The sequence below is a fragment of the Akebia trifoliata genome, chromosome 8 (genome assembly GCF_017979445.1).
Source record: "Akebia trifoliata isolate Shusen 1 chromosome 8, ASM1797944v1, whole genome shotgun sequence".
NCBI lineage: Eukaryota > Viridiplantae > Streptophyta > Magnoliopsida > Ranunculales > Lardizabalaceae > Akebia > Akebia trifoliata.
The window spans coordinates 2,734,916-2,756,464 of record NC_141382.1 but is presented as its reverse complement, the minus strand read 5'-3'; the positions used below and the strand labels follow the sequence as shown (position 1 = coordinate 2,756,464).

General features: G+C 34.5%; 2 protein-coding genes across 2 annotated transcripts; both read left to right on the top strand.

Annotated features, from left to right (window-relative positions):
* Nucleotides 1-1,869: 1,869 nt before the first annotated feature.
* Nucleotides 1,870-11,337, top strand: LOC147395443 (nucleobase-ascorbate transporter 12-like). The gene is made up of 10 exons (XM_086450835.1): nt 1,870-2,510; nt 2,606-2,703; nt 2,930-3,100; nt 4,522-4,622; nt 6,703-6,838; nt 6,977-7,027; nt 7,213-7,500; nt 8,773-9,007; nt 10,289-10,575; nt 10,745-11,337. The coding sequence occupies exons 1-10, from the start codon at nt 2,024-2,026 to the stop codon at nt 10,964-10,966; spliced, it is 2,076 nt and encodes a 691-aa protein (XP_086306961.1). The 5' UTR covers nt 1,870-2,023; the 3' UTR covers nt 10,967-11,337.
* Nucleotides 11,338-17,432: 6,095 nt separating this feature from the next.
* Nucleotides 17,433-18,292, top strand: PSK3 (PHYTOSULFOKINE 3 PRECURSOR). The gene is made up of 3 exons (XM_086451089.1): nt 17,433-17,615; nt 17,709-17,788; nt 17,888-18,292. Exons 1-3 carry the CDS (start codon nt 17,510-17,512, stop codon nt 17,993-17,995), a joined length of 294 nt encoding a protein of 97 aa, XP_086307215.1. The 5' UTR covers nt 17,433-17,509; the 3' UTR covers nt 17,996-18,292.
* Nucleotides 18,293-21,549: the final 3,257 nt, after the last annotated feature.

Below are 21,549 nucleotides of genomic sequence, written 5' to 3'. Positions count from 1 at the left end.
CTGCCTAAGCAGGGCTATGGAGAGTGGAGATGATGAGGAGATTGAGAAGTCCAACCAATAATAGTGGAGACTTGAGCTTTGTTTATTAGTTAGAATAATGTTTTTTTTTTTTGTTGTCGAATATTACAATATTCATATAAAATTACTTTTATTCATTTTCTCAACAAAAAAAAAAAAAAAAAAATCATTCTATTCATTTATCATTAAAATATGCAAATTTTTTGAATCATTCAAGAATTCTGACGAATAATACTTTTATTTAAAGAACAAAAAATTAGCGAATTTTTCGCGAATAAAACACCAGATTGGTAACAAGGGACGCAAATACATCATTAAGCTTTTCAACTAGAGGCCAAGAGCCCAAGATCTCAGATTTGGGCCGGACCTAAACTTAGTTTAATTAAAAGTTAAGCTGAAGCCCAACCCATTTTTTAGTAGGACTTGAAACTAACCTAAGAAGCAGCCCTTTATCTTGTTCAAATTACCAAAGAACCCAACCAATGGTCCTATGAGCCCATTTCAACTCGTCCGATCCATTTAGACTTGATGGAAAAAAGAAACGTGGTTTAGACATAACCCTCCATTTTGGATAAAGTGACGACATACACCTTGAACTCAGTCTCCTATAAGAGACAAATAAAATGATTGGAATGCCCTCATCTTCAACCTTAGTAAAAAAACAAACCCTTGACTTTTGTTTTTTCATCAAAACCAATCATCCCTTAATTTTTCATCTTCAGAACTAGTCAATTTCGACAGTAAGATTCTATCAACTTCAAACTTCAAGGTAAGATATGTTTTTTAGGGAAGTAGAAAACGATAAATTGATGATAAGGTTTAATAGATTGAAAGAACTTTACCAAAGACTTTGAAAAAACAGAAGGTAACAGAATTTGGGAGAAGAATTAAGGTATTTTCTTTGGAGGTTGAATATGAGGGCATTTATGACATTTAGTATTAGTCTACATGAAAAGACCAGGATCAAGGGCATGCCATCATTTTGAAAACACAGGGGATATATCCAATATTAACTTAAACTGTGGAGGGTGTACTTATAAATTACCCGAAGAAATAAAGCGTAAATGTACGGATAAGAAGTGTATCTATCTCTAACTATCTACATGTACGTTCCATTACATCATCCGACGAATGGGGAGGAAAAAACCGGGTTTCGGACAACCGAACCGAAGATTGAACCAAAAGTTTATCAAATTGGCCAGACTTGGCTCATTTTAATTGGACCAATGCACACTTTCTTAAAAATATTTATAATTTATCTTTTCTTTATTTCTTTATTTATATTAAAAGATAATAATGAATATATAAAAAATAATAATGATTTTTTGACTCAAAAATTTTTGCCTGATCAACATGATAAGTGCATAGAATCATGGATCTTTTTTCTTTTGAGTATTCCGAAGAAAAAAATTTATAATTTTGTACCCTTATCATGAAAATCAAATGAAAATTTTCGAGTCAGAAAATCACGACTCTATAGAATGAGGTTTCGATTCATAATTTAAAAACTTGTTTTGAAATCTCGTCTTGTTCATGAAGAAGAAAAATGAATCATGATTTTAAATTTCGTTCGATACGTTTGACTTGTCTATCCATCTCGTTCGTGGATGATATTAAGATGTATAGGACGAGTCGTCTCGATCTCGGACGAGATTTAAAATCATGTGTTTGATTAGCAAGTGTTGGGCGAAAAATTATTTTGATAATAACTTATTATATATCATATAAAATGGTTCCCTAAACCCGGTGGTTCAGAACGATTTATTATAAAATTTATAGAACCCGGTTCGTTAGCGGTTGGTCCGGTTTTATAATTGGTTTCGTGTTAAAATTCAACAGTCCTCTCTCTTTCACAGTAGAGTAAGTCGTGAAGCTTTAACAGGCAACACTTCTCTCTCTCTCTAGAAACCCTAAGAAACTGATTCAGAAACTCACCAGACATCAGATCTGCAGATTTATCTGCATTTCTTCTTCTTCATCGATGCAGCTGTAGCTCATCGGAAAAATGGCAACATCCGACGCAACCAAACGTCCCCGTCCGGGGCCATGGCCGCCGGCACCTGAACCGACGACAATGCCGTCATCTTCATGGGCGAAGAAGACTGGATTCAAACCCAAGGTTTCAGGGGAGACGAATGCAAGTGATTCGGGTCAGATTGTTGCAGAGAAATCTAAAGAAATTGATACTCAAGTGGATCTTGAATCCGGTCGAGCCAAGCCTCCTCCGACTGCAAATGGTGAACCGGAGAGTGAGAAAATGGCGGTAATCTCGGGTAGAGATCAGACATTGAAGAAGAGGAGGGAGACAGATGGAGCAACGAGATCAGGTCCTAATGGGCAGGTTCGGGTTGACCCAAACCCACCTGCGCCTCCTCCGAAACCTAGCAGGGATGATAGGGTCATGGATGTTTTGCCACAATCGATTGAGGACAATGGATTCGTGGCTCGTCATTCTCGTATGAAGTACGAGCTTAGAGATACCCCTGGCCTTGGTGAGGTTTTCTTTAAAAAAATCTTAATTTTGGTGGAAATTTTTCATTTTTTTTAAGATGTCATGGTTTGATGATTTGTTCTCATAATGTTTCAGTTCCCATTGGTCTATATGGATTCCAGCACTATATTTCGATGTTGGGTTCATTGATTCTCGTTCCGTTGGTTATCGTTCCTGCAATGGGTGGCACTCATGTGAGCAGTTCTCTTCTATTTTATTTTTGTATATTTGTGAACATTCAAATGGTTAGGTTAGTTTGTGTTGGAATTGCTTGCTTGCTAAGTTGGTTCAAATTCAAAACTTGCCTTCACCTACTAATTACTGACCACTAATCTCACTTGTCTAACAAAAATAAAAATTGGGTTGGTTTGATTTTAAATTTCTATCAGTTTTTTCTAATGGGAGATGAAAATGTATCAGGAAGATACTTCCGTGGTGGTGTCAACTGTAATGTTTGTATCAGGAGTGACGACTCTCTTGCACACATTTTTTGGGTCTAGGTTGCCATTGATCCAGGGTCCCTCATTTGTTTATTTGGCTCCGGTGTTGGCAATAATTAACTCTCCTGGGTTCGTGGCACTGAATGGAAATGTAAGTTTATTGTCTACTGTGTGATCTAATTTTTCACATATTTACAATCATGGTTCTACTTTTGAGTGCTACCATGATGAAAATTAGTTCAAAGGGATGCTTATTTTTTGCCTTGCACAACACACGGATAAATCTATTGCAAATTTAGTCAAGATTCTTTAGCAGTTTTGTGTATCATGGACTTCTAAAAGATTTACCATTTGATACGGCAATGCGGATTCAAAAACCCATACTGCTGTATGTGGTGCTCCTTTTCCATGCTCCATCTGTATCTATATTTATCCATCCATGACCAGCTCTAAGCATGTCTGTAACTTGATTTTGTTTAACTTTGTTACTTTACTTTATGAGGGCTTAAAGATATAAATCCAAAGATCTCTCAAAACTTCAAGTGAATATCACACCCATGTTAAAGTGAATTATTCTGGATTACTTGATACCTAGTTGGAATATTGGCTTATCTCTGTTAGTCAATAGTTGCATTGCTTGGCTCTTTATCTTGATGACCTGGTATAAAACTTGTTTTCGCGGTAATTCTTCCATTTCCGATGGAAGATACTGAAGAAAAGTTCATTTAATCACAAGTGGTGAATTTTTGGAGACACGTGCCCTCTAAAGTAGTTTTTTTTTTCTTTTTCTTTTTCTTTCTGTTATATATATAATTTGGAAATTTGGTTGATGGTTTCGAATACGGTCCTTACTCTTAATCTTATCATTTCTTGTAGCATCGTTGTGGTGAATTTGTATTTCTTTTGAAAGGCAAGCAGGGAAGATGTCTTCCATAGCCTCATCCATTGTACTTTTGCATCAAAGCTTTGGTCTCATTTTCTTTCTTTGTTCAAAATTGTTTTGGTGATTCCGCAATCCATCTCCTCCTTGTTCCAGTCATGGCAAAGAAAAGGATTTTATGGAGTATAACTCCTTTGCGGTTTGTTGGGCCATTTGGAGAAAAAAGCATAATCGTATTTTTGATGAAAAAGAGAGCTCAACCCTGGAAGTGATTATTATTGTTATAGGATTTATTTTCTTTAAGTGTAAAACATTCAAGGAATTTAAAGGTGGTTCTGTTTGTGGACCTCCTGTCTAGATGGGACTGTGTTTGTTCTTAGACTTCATAGTGGGTGTGGGTGATGCCTTTTGTGTGTTTCTGATTTTGTATTCCTTTTGCTTTGGTTTTCTATTTTCTTTCTTGTAGGTGGTAAGTCTATTGACCTCCTTTTCATTCTTTAATAAAATTATTTATTTACAAAAGGAAAAAAAAAAAGAAGTTCAACTCAATGCTTAGTTTTTGTGCTTAGAAGGTGATCAACTACTGTTAGCATTAGTCATACATGCTATTCTATACTCATGTCACATTCGATTAAATGGCTATTTGTGCATATTGTTTCACTGCTCATTTGAAATTGTTTTAACATTTGCAGAATTTTAGGCATATCATGAAGGAGATACAGGGGGCTATAATTATATCTTCGGCCTTTCAAGCTTTACTTGGGTACAGTGGTTTGATTTCACCTTTTCTGAGGTATGCTTCTTAGCAACATTACAGTTGTCTTTGAGTTTATCAGTGTTTCCTTTTTATTTATTTATGTTTCATGGTCAATGTTTTTATATTGTATTCCGCGTGATATTTCTCTTTCCAATTATGGACTGCATAGATGGTGGGAGCATTTACTGAATGATTATGAAGTTGCTTAAGCGTTATGTTTCCAACAAGGATATTATCAGAAAGGGGGAGTAAAAAGATGATAACTTTGAGCTCTATATTACAGACTATCCATCAAAAAACATGATTCAATTTGGTTGTTGAATGTTTAAATTGATTAAAAAAATTATTCTTACATCTATTATTTAATAAAATATGATTGGTAGACACGTTATTCTACACTACTAAAATATCCTCTAAAGCTAGAATGAGTGACTTTGTTCTGTTCTTAAAGGTGAAAAGAGTCCTCAGTTCTAAAAATAGTGAGCCCAAATCACATCCATGGTTCAAAATTTGGTGCCATTTCAGAATGTTTTGGCTGAAACTGGAATGAAACATTGACTCCAAAACATTGGACCTTTTCGGGAATGTTTTGGTCGAGAGTTTTTTTTTCTCACTGAAACATTGCCTCAAAATGAGATTTTAAATCTTGATGACATCCATTTGTTGTTGTGGATACTCTTGTCGTAGCTTTATAGGCTAGTGTAAGTGTTCCCGTGTCAGGGAAACTTTTTTTTTACCACGATGTCATTGTTGTGGTGCAGAACATCAATCAATTGAGACACTGGCTTGAGCCCGCCAAACTATCTTTACATCAATTTGTTCGTCTGCTTGCCCCTGGGTGAGATGTGTAGTTACTTAGATGGAGTAGAAGTACAAGTTTGGAGCACATGTTTTTCTGGAGGAAGTAATTGTCTTTTTACTTGGTGAACAAATGTTGCCTTAAGCCATCGTTGCTAGTGGGATAATTCCTTCTAAATTTCTTGTTGGAATTTTTTTTTTTTTATTTCGTGTGTTTCCATTGATGGAAAAAAGGCAAGAAAAGGAAATGGACTTGATTTAGTTTTACTTGTACAAGCATCAGAATTGAACCCTAGGTGAATGTTACAAGAAGAAAATTCGAGAAGCATGGTGTCTTGATGTTCTCATTATGTCTGTAGCTTCTGAGGTTTCTAAACACCAAATATTTGTTCTGAAATTTGTTGAAAATGAGGTGCCTTCCCTTTTTGACTTTTTCTCTTCTCATCACTTGGTTGAAAATGAGAAAGATCGAAGAACATGGAGTGGGAGTAAGGACAAGAGATTCTTTGTTCACTCCTTTCGTAAGTCTATTTTAGCTCCCTTTGATTCAACCTTCCCGGAATTTGCAATTCGGTCTCCTTTGGTTCCCTTTCTGAAGTAGTGTTCTTTATTTGGTCGGCATGCCTTGAGAAAATTCTAACTCTAGAGAATTTGATCGAACAGGTTTTCATAACTCCAAATTTTTGTTTTCTCTGTTAGTGAAATGGAGAAGCTGGTAATCACATTCTTTTGCGTTGTTCATCCTCTTCCATTATTTGGTCTTATTTCCTTTCCATTTTTTCAGTTGGATTGGATTTTCCCCAAAACGGTTTACTCTCTTTTTCTTGGGTGGACCTGTTATATTTTTTCCAATAGGAAAAGACACTTGTGGGCTATGCTCCCCTTTGTGGTGGTGTGTTGGGGAATTTGGAAGGAGAGAAACAAAATAGTGTTCCAGGGAGAGGAAAAGAAACTCAGGAGGTGATTATGGACATTTTGGGTCTCCTATTTTTCTGGAGAAAACTTTGCAAAGTCTTTGAAGGGGTGTTTTTTTTTTTTTTTGAAGACTTTGTATTCAAGTGGGATGCACTCTGTAGTGTGTAATTTAGCCAAGGGTTGGGTTGTTGGGTGCTCGGCTGTTTTTTTTCTTTTTTCCGTGTTTCTGTATCCTGTATAGGTGCCATCTTGGCCTCTTGCTCTTTCTTCTATAATAAAATTTCTTGTGCTTATAAAAAATAAATAATTTTTTTTTTTTTCTGAAATTCTACTTCATTGGGTTCTGGAATATTCTTGGCACACCCAATAACTCTTCCTTATGCAACTGGTTATTTCTTTTCAGGTTGATCAATCCTGTTGTTGTAGCACCAACAGTTGCTGCTGTTGGACTTTCCTTCTATAGTTATGGTTTCCCACAAGTGAGTACCTGCCTTGAGATTGGCACAGTGCAGATAATCCTGGTTATTATTTTTTCACTTGTAAGTAGAGAACATCCGGTCCTTGTTAATTTCAGTCAATTATGGGGGTTTTTTTTTCAGGTATAGCATCGTCATAGTTTTCTATTTAGACTTTTTGGCAAAAGATCTAATTTATTTGCCTCCACGTTTTTCCTGCAGTACCTTCGTAAAATATCCATCTTTGGTCATCGTATATTTCTCATTTATGCGGTAACTCTTTATCCTTGAGTTATATTCATTTTTACTGATTTTCAAGTACTTTTTGTTGTGGTCTACATAAAACTTACTGCTATCCTTGAGTTATATTCATTTTTACTGATTTTCAAGTACTTTTTGTTGTGGTCTACATAAAACTTACTGCAAATGTAAATGCAATGTTGTGGCATAACTTGCAGGTTCCACTATGTCTGGCAATCACGTGGGCCGCTGCTTTCCTTCTTACAGAGGCTGGAGCTTATAGTTACAAAGGTTGTGATATAAATGTACCTGCTTCAAATATTATATCTGAAGCCTGCAGAAAACACGTGTCCAGGATGAAGCACTGTCGTGTTGATACTTCTCATGCATTGAAGTCTTCACCGTGGTTTAGATTTCCATATCCATTACAGTGGGGTACTCCTGTTTTCAACTGGAAAATGGTTCTTGTAATGTGTGTGGTGTCCTTAATCACATCAGTTGATTCAGTGAGTTTCCTGTTCTCTGCATGGGATTTTTCTAAATATTTCTGTTGTTTTTGTTGCTATTCTGTTAGAGCTCCTATTAACACACCAACTTTTACTTATAACACACCAATCTATATGTAGTTAACTGTTTAATTTCAAAAGGATTGGTGTGTTATACGTAAAAGTTGGCATGCCAATAGAATTTCTCATTCTATTTATTATTACTAATTTCATTTATGAGAAGGTGCCAGCTTGCTGAGTTGGTTGAAGTATGTGATGTCAATACCATGACCTGGGTTCAAAATGTGCCTTCACCCAGTAATTACTGACCACTAATCTTGCTTTCCTATAATTTTTTTTTATTAATATCATTTATGAACTTGTGTTCATTTAATGATTGATCCTGGCATATATGTGAGTGGTTCTAGTGGTTCACCATCTCCATTTGCTTCTAATTTGAATAAATGGTCAGTTAACTACTATTAAAATTCCCCTGTAGTTTTCCATTAAATCTGAATTGATAGAACATAAGCGTGAGCTTTTGGCTAAATGGCAGTTCTGATACACGTAATGACAAATCTAGGCTCTAATCAAAGAGATATTTTTGCGTCTTTTTGTATGTAAGTATAATTTTAATACAATTGAAAGCAAGAAAGTGTGAATTAGTCAGGTGCTCTTTTTCTTCTTTCTTACCCTAAGATATGCAAACTAGAGTTTTTATAATCATCATCAATCTTGTTACTGTAAATTCAAAAGTCAAAACACACGGGAAAGTTTAAGCTTTCTCCAGTCAGAAATATGATGCTTCTTACGAGGTTTTAGATCCTTTACCCCTTTTTTGTTGATTCCTTCTTCAAAGGAGTTTCTTCCCCATTTGTTAAGTCCCCATCGTTTCTTTCTATTTTGTTGACTTTCTAGGCAGAAAAAACCGCTAATGTTATGAAGTCCTACGTGAAAAGTGCCAGAAGCAGGAATCTTGCAGGACAGATGAAATCTCCAATCAGCAAGTATTTGATTAATTGGCTATCTCTGAGATCCTAATGTTAGCTTTATGTTAATTTGGAGAAGATTCTAATTATTCAATCCACTATGAAAAATGAAAGTGGACATGAAAATTTTCTGCATTGTGTAGTGTCTAAGTTTTGACTTTCATTATTTTTAGTTCAATGCTGCTGTGATTGTGGTTTATTTTAGTATGTTATATGAAATTACTTGCTCAAGTTATTAAGCATTATTGAGGCTTTTCCTAATTAGTCAATTCCTGATTGTTTTGTGTGGGAACTTAATTCTTAGGTTGGCTCATACCATGCATCTTCTTTATTGGTGGCATCCAAACCTCCAACTCCAGGTGTGGTCAGCCGTGGGATTGGGCTTGAAGGTCTTTCCAGTGTCTTGGCTGGTCTATGGGGTACAGGGACCGGTTCTACAACCCTTACTGAAAATGTACACACCATTGCTGTGACCAAAATGGGAAGCCGGAGATCAGTTGAGTTTGGGGCATGCATTTTGATACTCTTGTCTCTTGTGGGTAAGTGAGTTTAGTGAACCCCTTTTCAATTGCTGAATATGTAATTTTTATGTCATACTTTGTTTCCAAATTTGGGCACAAGTTATCATGAGTTGTTAAGATAAGGTGATGGTGGGGAAAAACTAAAATGCATAACTTCCTCAAAAGTTAATTGATAATGTTGACAGATGAGTTGTTTGATAAGAATTTATACAGTTATTAGACTACGAATTGATAAATAGTTGGATGCTAAATTCATACGAGATAGTGCAAAAGTTGCAATGTAAACTGAAACTGAGGAAGGTTGGAAACTAAGATTATCTTAATAAGGGGGCTTAGAACCATAGCTCAGTTGGATTGACACATTGCAAAACAACTTTGAGATCGTGGGTTCAAGTCCAGTTTACCCATAAAAAATAAAAAAGCTTAATACGCATGTTTCTATTTGTTGGACAGATGTTTGACCCGATACATCTGACAACGCTAGCTTTGACAGGGGAACTTTTTATGGGAAGGACAGAAGTTTGTCATCTTCATGCCAATACCATTTACCTGGACTGCCTATGAATCATTCTGAACCATATATCAAATTGAACAGTCTGGTTGGCATTGTTTTTTTTGATAAGTGTAAATGATATTAATAATGAAAAGGAGAAGAGGAGGCTGAGGTAGCCCCCAAACAAACAGACACAAAAAGCGACAAAAGAAAGAGACAAAAAAGAGCGAAAACAAACAATCGGCAAGAGGCTACAAGTCACAAATGTTAGCCCAATTAAACACAAAATCTTGAAAGCATACTCCCTCAAAAGCCTTACTCATCTTCGACCATAGGAAAAGAAGTCCCAAAATCTCTAAAATCACTTGGTTAGATGAGCTCTCCTTGTTATGAAAAATCCTGTTGTTGCGTTCTCTCCAAAGACCCCAAGCAATGGCGGACGGAAGGATAGCCCAGAGATACCTCTTCTTAGAAGAGAAGATATTAAAACTCCATCCCATTAAAAGCTCAAAGAAAGATAGAGGAAACACCCAATCTATTTGGAACCGAGATTGCAATACCTTTTTTTTCTTTTCCTTTAGCTATCCAATGTATTTGCTTGATGTGGCTCTTCAACAGCTAATATTGAAATATGATTTTTTGGCCACATGATAATCTAGCCCTTATGTAGAACTGATTATATTATTTATCCAAACATTCATGCCTACATCGTGGAGAATTTTCCTTGATGCCTTTCTAATGAACTATTTTGTTTGCCTTTACTTGTTTATACTACTTGTAATATACTCTACCTACCATGGTCACAGGTAAAGTTGGCGGTTTTATTGCGTCGATTCCACTCGTTATAGTTGCTGCTCTCCTTTGCTTCATGTGGGCTCTGCTTGCAGCACTGGGATTGTCAAACCTTCGTTATAGTGAGGCAGGGAGCTCCAGAAATATTATCATAGTTGGGCTCTCTTTGTTTTTCTCACTATCAATCCCGGCCTACTTCCAACAATATGGGGTCACTCCCAATGCTAACTCATCTGTCCCAAGTTATTTCCAGCCATACATTGTGGCATCTCATGGACCTTTCCGCAGCAAATATGGTGGGGTATGCATCTCTTCTTCACCTTTCAGTAACCGAGAAGTAGAAAAAAAGAAAAAAAAAAAAAAAACTCATGGTCTAACTGATTGAGTCCTCTTTCTGCAGACAAAGGAGATCTATATATTATTCTCTAACAATAACCAACAGCACTTATTCTTGGTACTTGTCATTGCAGGTGAACTATGTTATGAACACATTACTGTCATTTCACATGGTGGTTGCGTTCCTCATAGCAATGATCCTAGACAACACCGTACCTGGCAGCCAACAAGAGCGTGGGGTTTACGTCTGGACCGAACCTGAGGCTGCAAGGAGGGAACCTGCAGTTGTGAAGGACTATGGATTGCCTTTCAGAGTAGCACGAATCTTCAGATGGGTGAAATGGGTTGGACTGTAAGAGGCAAAGTTTTGGTTGGTTTTGTGAGTTATCCTTGTTTGTTAGGGTTGTCGGTGGCCAATTCCACGATGAAAAATCTTCAGGCATTGTAGTTCTAAAATTTATAAAAAACGAAGTATGTCGCTCTGTGCCATATATAGCAATGGCCACCCGAAAATGGATTTTCCTCGACGTGATAGGACCTTTGTGGGACCGGAGATCTTATGGATATCAATTGTCTCTGTAAAAAAAAATGGTTCCAGAGCGTAGTGCTCTTGTTGTAATTTTTAAAGTTATATATCAATGTATGTAACTTAGTCACTGAAAAATACGCACGTTTGATGGATTTTTTTCTTATGGTTTTGCCAGAAATGCAAGGTCAGATTTCTCAATGCCTTTGACGAGATTTTCAAATTGAACAGAACTAGTAGAATGCATGTGAATGAAAAATGGAAATGTGAATCAAAATGCAAAAGAACAGTAGAATCTTCAATGTTTATGGCAAAATGCTCTGGTGCTTAGCTTGAATTAATCACCACTGTTCTTATAGATTGTCGTCAGTGGTATATGAAAAATGGCCCAGTTATGAACTGAAAAGAGTCTTTGGATACATGGTCCGGGTCGCCCAGTTATGAACTTAAAAGTCTTCGGATACATGGACTGGGTCGTTCTATCAACTTTGGCTAGTTGGCCTGGCCTATCAAAAAAAGCATCAATGAACCAAAATGGTCCACTTTATAATTGGTATTTAGTACAAGAAAAACCGTTTTCTGGAGCTACACCCAAGAAATCTTCACTGGTAGTGCAAAGTTGTATTTTTGTGGATGAAGGGTGTACTCAAGTGGCCCAAAGAAATAAGGGTGATAATTTTGTTTGATGAGTGAGTTTTCTTTTTTAGAAATTTGAACCCTCATCTTTTAACTCAAAAGTTTTGATGGTAAATGAAATCTCAAAACTCCCTTCTTGTTACAAATCTCTAATATTTTGTCATGAACGTTTATTCTCACATTGCATGGGAAGAAAAGTGTTCTCAGACTTTATAGTAGTTGTTAACTCTGTCTCTTCAATTATTTTAGAGAGATACCAAACTATGGTGCAAGGCAATGAAACTGTGTGCCACATCGCTTATTCGTAGTACACTGGGGAGTTTGAGGCACTTTTTTTCCTTTACTATTTGTTGGATCGGATGTCTAGATTGTGGTGTCGGATGGCCAATGTACATGCAGTGTGCTTTAAAGAGCACCCAACAATCCTCGGCTATGTGGGGTGCCCACTTTTCATACGCACTGGGTAATTTTTTTGGATAAATCCACCCTTTAATTAAGTGATTTGAACTCAAGACCTCTGCTTCCTAAGGTGTGGTCTTGGTGATCTATTCCAATGATTGTTGAAGTCTTAAAATTTCTACAAAATTTGACGTTTGCATTACTGAACTTGAGCATTTCTGTCCATCCATTGTGCGGATCTTCTATGATAGTGCAAGTACATTAGATTGCTCTATTTACTATCAAACGTCATTATTTCCTGAAATTGAATTTTTCAGTAACCCATTGCACACTAAGCGCAAAGATCATCTCAAAGACAGTGATGTACATCATGCTTTTTTAGTTTATTAAATTAATTAGTTTTTATCTGATTTGACATCAAGTATCCAACATCAAAGTATCCATTAATAAATAAAGACAATATGTTCAATCCTGCTTTGTTATTCTAGTGGAAGTAATTTATTAATTAGGGAATATTACAAAATGGATTCTATGTGTTTATCGATTACTATATGAGGGGACTTGAACTTATCAGAACTTCTGAGACTATATCTTCAACAACAAATCCACTTAAAGCAAAGTGGGTTGGTGATCTTGATAGATAAGGACTCCACGTTTTGATTTCTTTCACTTAATTGACCTTTTACCTACCCCAAATCAGAGAATGAGTATTCAAGTCAAAGCTTTAATTTACAACATTGGATCATGGATCATGACCAAAAACCAATTCAAGAAGTCGGGTTTAAAGTTAATAACAATTGGCAAATATTTGAGACAAAGGGGTGTCAATGGTTTGGATCAGGACTTGATCCAATACTTATCTTGATGGATTCCAAAGCAACCCTCAGCCTTACCCGGATTATTGGCAATCCTAACATTTCTTCGAAGCTAATGATTTTCTGACTCGAAAATTTTCACTTGTTCTGTAATCGATTGACGTGGCAAGGGCACAAAACCATTGATCTTTTTTAATTCCTTGTGTATCCCAAAGAAAAAGATTTATGAGTCTGTGCCTTTGCCATGTCATTTCGTACATAGTGAGTGAAAATTTCCGAATCAGAAAATCACGACTCTTCTTATAAATCTGAATTCTTGAGGGAGTGTTTTTCATTTAAAGAAAGATAAGAAGTAATAGTAACAAAATGATAAGCGGATGGTCAAGAGCTTTAAAGGGTTATGACAATCATGTATGGCCGTGGAAGGTTAATAACAATAAGTTATTATATATCTATCACCTTCCTACAATTGCATGTTCTTTTTGAATAATGGTCGTGCAATTGGTTATATTTAACATCATACCATCAATTTCATTGATTGAATTATGAACGTCACTTATGTTTGCAAGTGGTCATTGTCTATTTGTGAAGTCCATCATTATTATTTCTCTTTTTTTTTTTTTCTTTTTTTATGAGTATGTAAGAATCAATGACTTGTTAGATCATGTATTTCACGATCTCCCAAGATTTTTTTTTTTGTATGTCGTGGGTATCCCCACCCTTCACCCACGATCACATGCACCGCCCCCTCGAAAAGTCCTACTACAACTGATTGAGTCAAGGGTCAACCGGACTTGGAGGGTGGTCTCAAGGTATTCATAGCTTCATGGGGTTCGAACACTTAACCTAATTATAAGATATGTGCTATTTTTTATTGTCGTAGACACCCAAACTTTGTATTACATTAATTAACCCTAACCATACATTATTATCCCTTAACACAATAAATAATCTTAGTCGTAGGTAAAGATGTGGTTGTAATGCTGAGCTCAGGACTTGAGTTTGACTAGATTAGAATTGCTTCTTACTTTGGGATATCTGGGGGTGAGGAGTGGTAGATATTCATTCATCTATCCCCTTTTTCTATGACCTATTAAATTATTATTATTATTATTATTAAGAACTTGTTCTAGTCAAATATGAAAACATGATGAAAACATCTACTAAGTTAAGTTTTTTTGTTTTTTTTTCCAGAAAGTAAACATGTTTAGACCAGTAATTTTGGTCTACTACTTGGACGAGCATTGTTTATTATAAAGTAGAATCAATTTTGATACAGAAATTTGACTAGTGAGCAGAGAGAGATCATTAGTATTCTTGATACTTTGTCCAATGAAGAGGAAATATTTATGTTTTTGTTGACTTATTACCTTTGATAACGATGCATATTTGACATTAACTCACTCATTTAAAAGATTATATATAATTTGTGGGATAAACCATTGATCTTACCCAATCGATTCAGGGACTATAATCTTTTAGGCCTATTCAGCCATGAATGTTCTGGCCCACCTCTTGGAACATATTCAATTAAACAAAATGAAGGGTCTCCCTTGACTCCCCAAAAAAAAAAAAAATTATTGTCATCGACTTACGTATAACACACTCGAGACATGGTTCTGTAGTTAATTTCGTTCCCATTGATACTTAGTTGCCTATTTCGAGTCATCTTGCTTGGCCTAGTGGAAAGTTGAACCTTGATAAGTTTCTCAAGAAGAGTAGGTCAAGAGTTCGAAATCCCACAAAGCAATGAATTCCTTAGGTCAACCTCCAATGTTCGTTTGACTCTCAACTCAATCAGTTGCACAAAGAACTTTTCAAGGGGACGGGACATGTGACCGTGAGATTAATCTCACTCAAAGGATAAGGTGGGGATACCCCCACAATAAATAAATACATACATACATACATATACTAAATTTTTATAAATAAGGGGAGGTCCGTCCAATGTATCATTATTGAAGGAGGTAAGTCAAAAATAACTTCATCAAGTATTTTTGTATCATAAACCACTTCACAGCTTTCCTCCTCTTAATCATGAAACGGTTTTTCTCCCATTAAATCCATATAGTACTCAAAAGCCATCAAAGCCTTCTTCTTGATCAAATATGAGTGCAAGAGAAGAAAAAAGGGGAGCGAAAGTAATTTAATATAATAGATGAAGAGGAACAGAAGCATCAAAAACCACTTTGCATTTTGATTAAAGGGTTCATCTTTTCCCAAGATGCCATTGCCTTGGATTTAGGAGTCAGAAAGATTCCCTGAAAACCATTTTGGGATGCACTAAAGCAAAAGCAGATGTGAGTTGGAATTCACCACCAATTACATCAAATCCCATTAAAGGATTACCCATTATTATATGACAAGAGCTTCACTTGTCCTTTTCCTTCTAGTATTTATTATTTGGGAAGAATTGGGTAGGAAAATGAGTATTATTATTATTATTATTATTATTATTAAAATTAAAATAAAAAGATTTGGAGGTGTATGATTCTACATTTTCATAGAAAATCATTTCTACTAATAAAATATTTTTTATGACAAAAAAATTTCCACCCAACCTAGGAAAATGGTTTTCTCATATTCTCTCATGTTGGGATGTCAATAGATAGTTGAAAATTCAAATCTAATTCGAATTTGGATAATTTTATATATTTGAATCCTTATCGAATACATATTCGGATATTAGCATTTCAAATCTAATAATATCCGATTCAAAATAATATATAATATGTATTATTTTATTTTATTAATTTTTTATATAAATAATATAATATATATTATTTATTTATTATATAAATAATATAATATATAATAAGCTTTTTTTAATAGTGAAAAATCAATTGAATAAGGAAAAATTATATATTTTTTATATACAAATTATTCTAATTCTAATTGGATTCAAATTCGGATAATGTTTTAGAACATTTGTTGGATTCGAATTCGAATTTGGATATCAGATAAAAATTTCGAACTCAGATATTGTTGTACTCAACCGATAACCATCTGTTGACAGTCCTACTCTCATGATTACTTCTCATATTTTTTTTTCTACATTTATTATTCCCACATTGATGAGACTAAGTCTTCTTAAGGGCCGCATTGAACCTGCAACCCTATATGTCAATTTTATACAAAGATCGCACTCAATTTTGAACTCATGACCAAGAGGAGCATACTCTTGTCGTTACATTTTATCGCTGAGCCACACTCTTGACAGGTAACTCTACTTTCAATCCTAGAAACATTTTCCTTTGCTCTTCAAGATATTTTCTCTTTCAATCGATGCCATTGTAATTCAAAGTTGACTTTTAAACGTCTTAGGAAAGTCTCTTGGGGAGTTGATCCTAATTAATAAGTTTCCTTGGTCTACAAATCCATGTTATCTAACTAAGTCATTCATGTATCACTAATTAAATAATGAGGCATTTGATTATTGACTAATAATAAAATGACACACCAAAACGTAAATGATGATGACATGGCAAGTGCACATAATCGAAGAAGAAAAAGATATATGGTTTTGTGCACTTGCCACTTCAATCGTGTTTATCGTGTTAGCCTATCACTGACTCTTAATTATTTTAAGGGGGTCAAAAAAAATTTAAATATTATGAGATTAATGTTATTAACTTTAATACACTATAGTTACTTATAAGATATTACATCCAAAGCTTTATTATAGATAATTTATTCTCTTGATCCAAGGATATCTCAACAAATCTATCTTTATCTTCTCCATCAATATTTGATGTTATTGGAACTATTGGTTGGTTACACGTGGAAAGCATTATAAACAATACAGAACTTTATGCTGTGATAGTAGCCATATCTAAATGGCATCTTTGTTGTTGTTAATCTTTTCAGACACTAGGCTATTCTTGACACGTGTGAAAGAGAAAAAAAAAAGCATTTTAGAACACGTGAGTGATGGGAAACAGCTGTTAGCAATAGAGTCCAAATGGTTGACTGTCGACACTGTCAACGACTTTTCTACGGAGAGAGAAAGAGTGCGTGTGTCACTGACTCTAGTAGTGTTAGGCTGTGAATGGATCGGGTTTAGGAAACCGATCCGATAAGAATATTACCAATACCCGGACCCGATCAGATATACCTTTTAGTTTGGACCCAATATGATATGACTGTATTACTTTTTGGATAGATTGATATGATATGTAGTAGTATTCTGATCAGAGAGATATATTCCTATTTTTTTAAAAAAACTATTGGATTAATTAGATCCTTATTGAAACCCAAATCCTTGATCTGGATCCATACTATATAGCTCCATAGTCATTGAAACGGTCGGATATATAGTCTGATCCGATCCATTGACAATCCTAACTTCATAGTGTCCAGGTTAAGTCCACCACAACGTCAACAAGAAAGAACCACACGACACGCTTTCTCTCTCGCTCTCTCTGCATGTATTTATAGTTGACACCTTCACCAATATCACCACCACATCTCTCTCTCTTCTCTTTCTCTTTGATTGTATTTCTTTATTGAAAAGAAACTGAAACATGAAGCAAAGCTTTCATTCTAACGGGCTACTTCTCTCCCTTCTATCTCTTCTCCTTCTTTCCTCCTTTTCAAATACAGCAGCTCGTCTCTTAGTTCCAAAACAAGGTTGAAAAATATTTTCTATCTATCTTTCTTTCTTTCTTTTTCTTTTTTTTATGTTATCTGTTGTGGAGTTAATAAATTATTGGATGTTCATAGGTGAAGAAGAGGTGAAGAAAGTTAATGGGTTTCTTCAAACAAGTCCTATAATAGAGATAGAACAAGATGACCCATTGAATGTGAGATTTTTTTTTCTTTCCTTTATTTCATTAATTTGTTTATTTTTTCTTCTTTTTCTTTTTTTGATTTGGATTTTTTGGGTTTTTTTTTTTTTACAGGTGACGGGTGTGGAGTATTGTGGGAATGGAGATGAAGAATGCTTAAAGAGGAGAATAGTAGCAGAAGCTCACTTAGATTACATTTACACCCAACATCATAAGCCTTAGATTAGATTTCCAGAAAAAATAGATGAAGTTCCATCTCATCTCTTGAACTACTCTTACTCTTCCAAAAGTTTTTTAAGGGTTTAATTAGTTCTTCTTAAATACTTCATACCCAACTCCTAGAATTGGAACAGTGTTCCATTTTGACATCATCATATGTAACCTTTTAATTATTACACACCATAGTATGGACATGAATGTTACTTTTTTATTTCTTAAACTATTTGTATTTCTCTTGAGCTAATTTACAAGATTTTGATATTGAAACAAGTCTCTAGCCGAGAAATTTTGTGATTTGAAGCTTAGGCTGCTGTGTTTGGGGTATATAGTGCAAGAGGGCAGCTAAAATAAATTAGATGAAGTATTTTGATTTTCGAGTGGTCGTGTGGAACCATCATATAATCCATTATATATGGGGTCGATAATTAATAATGATAAACAGCTCTCTGTGTCTCTCTCTCTCTTTCTCTTTCTCTTTCTCTTTCTCTGATGGAGAAGATAGTTTTTCCAATGCCCCATCCATTTTGTCAAAATTATTTAATCAACAATATTTTTAAAATTTATGAAAATGGTCAGATACCCAATTTCGTAATTTCCTTTTTTTTTTTTTTTTTCCTTTCTTTGTTTTCCAATGATATGCACGTAATTTGATGAATTGGTCTTGTGTCCTTGAGTTTGGGGGGTTGTAATTCTTAACACCAACAGCAAACAAGACTAAAAAATAACACAAATTAGCAGGTTTAGGTTGAGCTAATGGTGTTCAAGTCATAATCACGTCGACATGCCTAATCCAGTTATTACATGGATCATACTTAGGTTAAGGACATCAAACCGTTAAATAAAATTTTACCCATTATTAATTAACACGTCATGTTGATCAGCATACAGCCTGATTCTTATATAACCCATGTAATGGTTACGATATTATTTTTATTTTTATTTATTTTTTAGTGGAACTTGATTTATATTTTGTAATAGTTAATTTATGTCAGTGATACTAGGATATGGGTTACAATCATAATTAGGTTCTAATTGAATTTGTGTTTGGGTCATAATAGTGTTGTGTTTAGGGTTATTCGTAAAAATTTTGTTCACTAGGTATCTACCAAATTAATTTTGTAATGTTTGATAGAATTTTATCGTAAAAATTATGTTCAATAAGTATCTATCGAATTAATTTTGTAATGTTTAATAAAAAATTTTGTTTGGTAAGTATCTATCGAATCTGTCTATTAATATTTGGTAGGTATTTACCAAATTTGTTAAAACAAGTTAAGTCTTAACTCATTGAACAGAACTATCAAAAAAGCTTCGAGTTTTTTTTATTCAAAATTATTGTTTTAAAATTTTAATAATAATTTTCCATCTTTCTTGATTCAACCTCTAACAAATTTAAAAAGGAGATGGGTATGAAGAAAAAAAAGTGAATTTCGGATTTTTGTTCAATAGGTGGTGGTGGGTGTAACAAGCTAAAATGAAAGGGTGAATTGATAATTTATTTATTTTTTAATTTATAAAAATCACTTAAATGCATGCATTAAACCATTCCGATATATGCAAATAAATCCGCATTGATTTCGGACAAGAATAGTTACTTTAGTAGAAATTTAAGGTACGGTAGCCTCTCTTTTTTTATATATTTTTTTTATTTTTGTCTTTTTTAAGGAAAGTTGACTTTGTTGAGTCGTGCTAAACATTAATTGAAGGGATGTCCCTCGTTTATTTTCTAAGTACGTGGGTGTTGATGGAAACACCCCTCAATGAAAGAATTTGTAGTGGAAAAAAAAATCCCAACATGACCTGAAAAAGGTAAAACAAGTTGATGTGAGCAAACATGATGTTTTGATGATAAACATGAGATGTTGAAACCCTAATTTTTACCCTTGAAATGAGTTGATTTCCCTCATGACCAACACATAAGGGCATGTAATGGCCACCTTAGTTTTCTTCTGTTTTTTTATTTGGGTCTGGATTGCCATCTCAAGGCAATATGTGAAAATTGAAAATTTTGACAAAAAAATTCGAACGGGTGAAAGCCTACAAATTTTAGAAAACGAATTTTAATGGCCTATAGTTGTTAAAAAATTTTATGATCCTAAACTCGACAGCTTAGAGTCATCAAATTTCTCTTATCCTCCATTAATTTAACGATTTTGATTTATCGAAGAAAAAAAATTGATAATGAAAATTTTGACGCCTTGATTCGTCAAATTTTATGAAATTCACTCATTCTCAAGATCCTTAGTTTAATTTCTAGGATTTTCTTCTCAAAAAATTTTGATTTTGTATCAACTATCAAGTGAAATTATATTATTTAATTTTTTTATATTAAAAAGTAGTTGTGTTTATGAATTTAAGATACTTAACTGGTATAAGATGGGTAAAAGGTATTTATAAGATCGGTCCAAGGGTTTCATATTTGAAAGCAAGATCAATAACAACAAGGGTCCCATTTAACAGCCAAACATTAGGGAGTCAAAATTCATCTTAATTTGAGATAGAAATTTCATATTGAACTGATTTCTTGTGAGGATGATCTCTATCCTCACAAAAAAATCAGCTCTTTCCTAAATTTCTAACCCCCTCAAAAGTGATTTACAAATTGACCGTCCACGCACAAATTGGGGTTAGAAGTTGTAGAATATACTAATTTTTTGTAAGGATGATCTCTTCATCATAAAGATCATTCTCACAAAGAATCAATCCATTCTGAAACTTCTAACCTATATAGAACAGATTTTAACTCTCAACATTGACTCTCTAATGTTAGCTGTCGAACATTTCCCAAGAAACGGGTCTCATTCGGCAGTCAACATTGGAAGCTAAAATTCGTCTTATATGGGTTAGAATTTTCATAATGGTTGATTTTTTGAGAGGATTATTTCCTCACCTAGGAACTCAGTAAAATAGTCTCGTAACTTTGGGAGAAGGGATACATTTTCACAAAGAAAAGGAGGTCCCAATGACCAAGTCCAGGAGACTATTTACCAAAAGCACATGTCTCCGCAAAGTCATAAAACTATGTCTAGGGGTTGAAACTTGTTCAGTATCGGAAGGTCAAGGAAGAAAAAATCAACCAAGCTTCTAGCCCCATCAAAAGTGGCTTACAAATTGATAATCTACAAATCTTCAACTTGTGAACTAGGGTTAAAAGTTTTGAAATGAATTGATTTTTTGTGAGGATGATCTCCTCGTCATAGAGATCATTCTCACAAAAAATCAGTCAATTCCAAAATTTTTAACTCATATAAGACAAATTTTGACTTTCAACACTGACTCCCTGATGCTAGTTATCAAACATTTCCCAAGATTGGCACTATGGCACCTTAGGCCCGTAGGCTTAAAACTCTTCAAAACTTAATTGAGTCAACTCAACTCAATTAAATTTCAAGGTGACTCATCTTCAAAACTTGATGGAACCTAGTCCCCAAATCAAATTGGCAAAAGTCGCCATCCGGTCAGAACCTCAACCTAGTTATTAGACAATATATAATATTTTTGTGGAGAAAAATAAAAATAGTTTATTCATTTTTAAATCACTATAAATTAATATATTT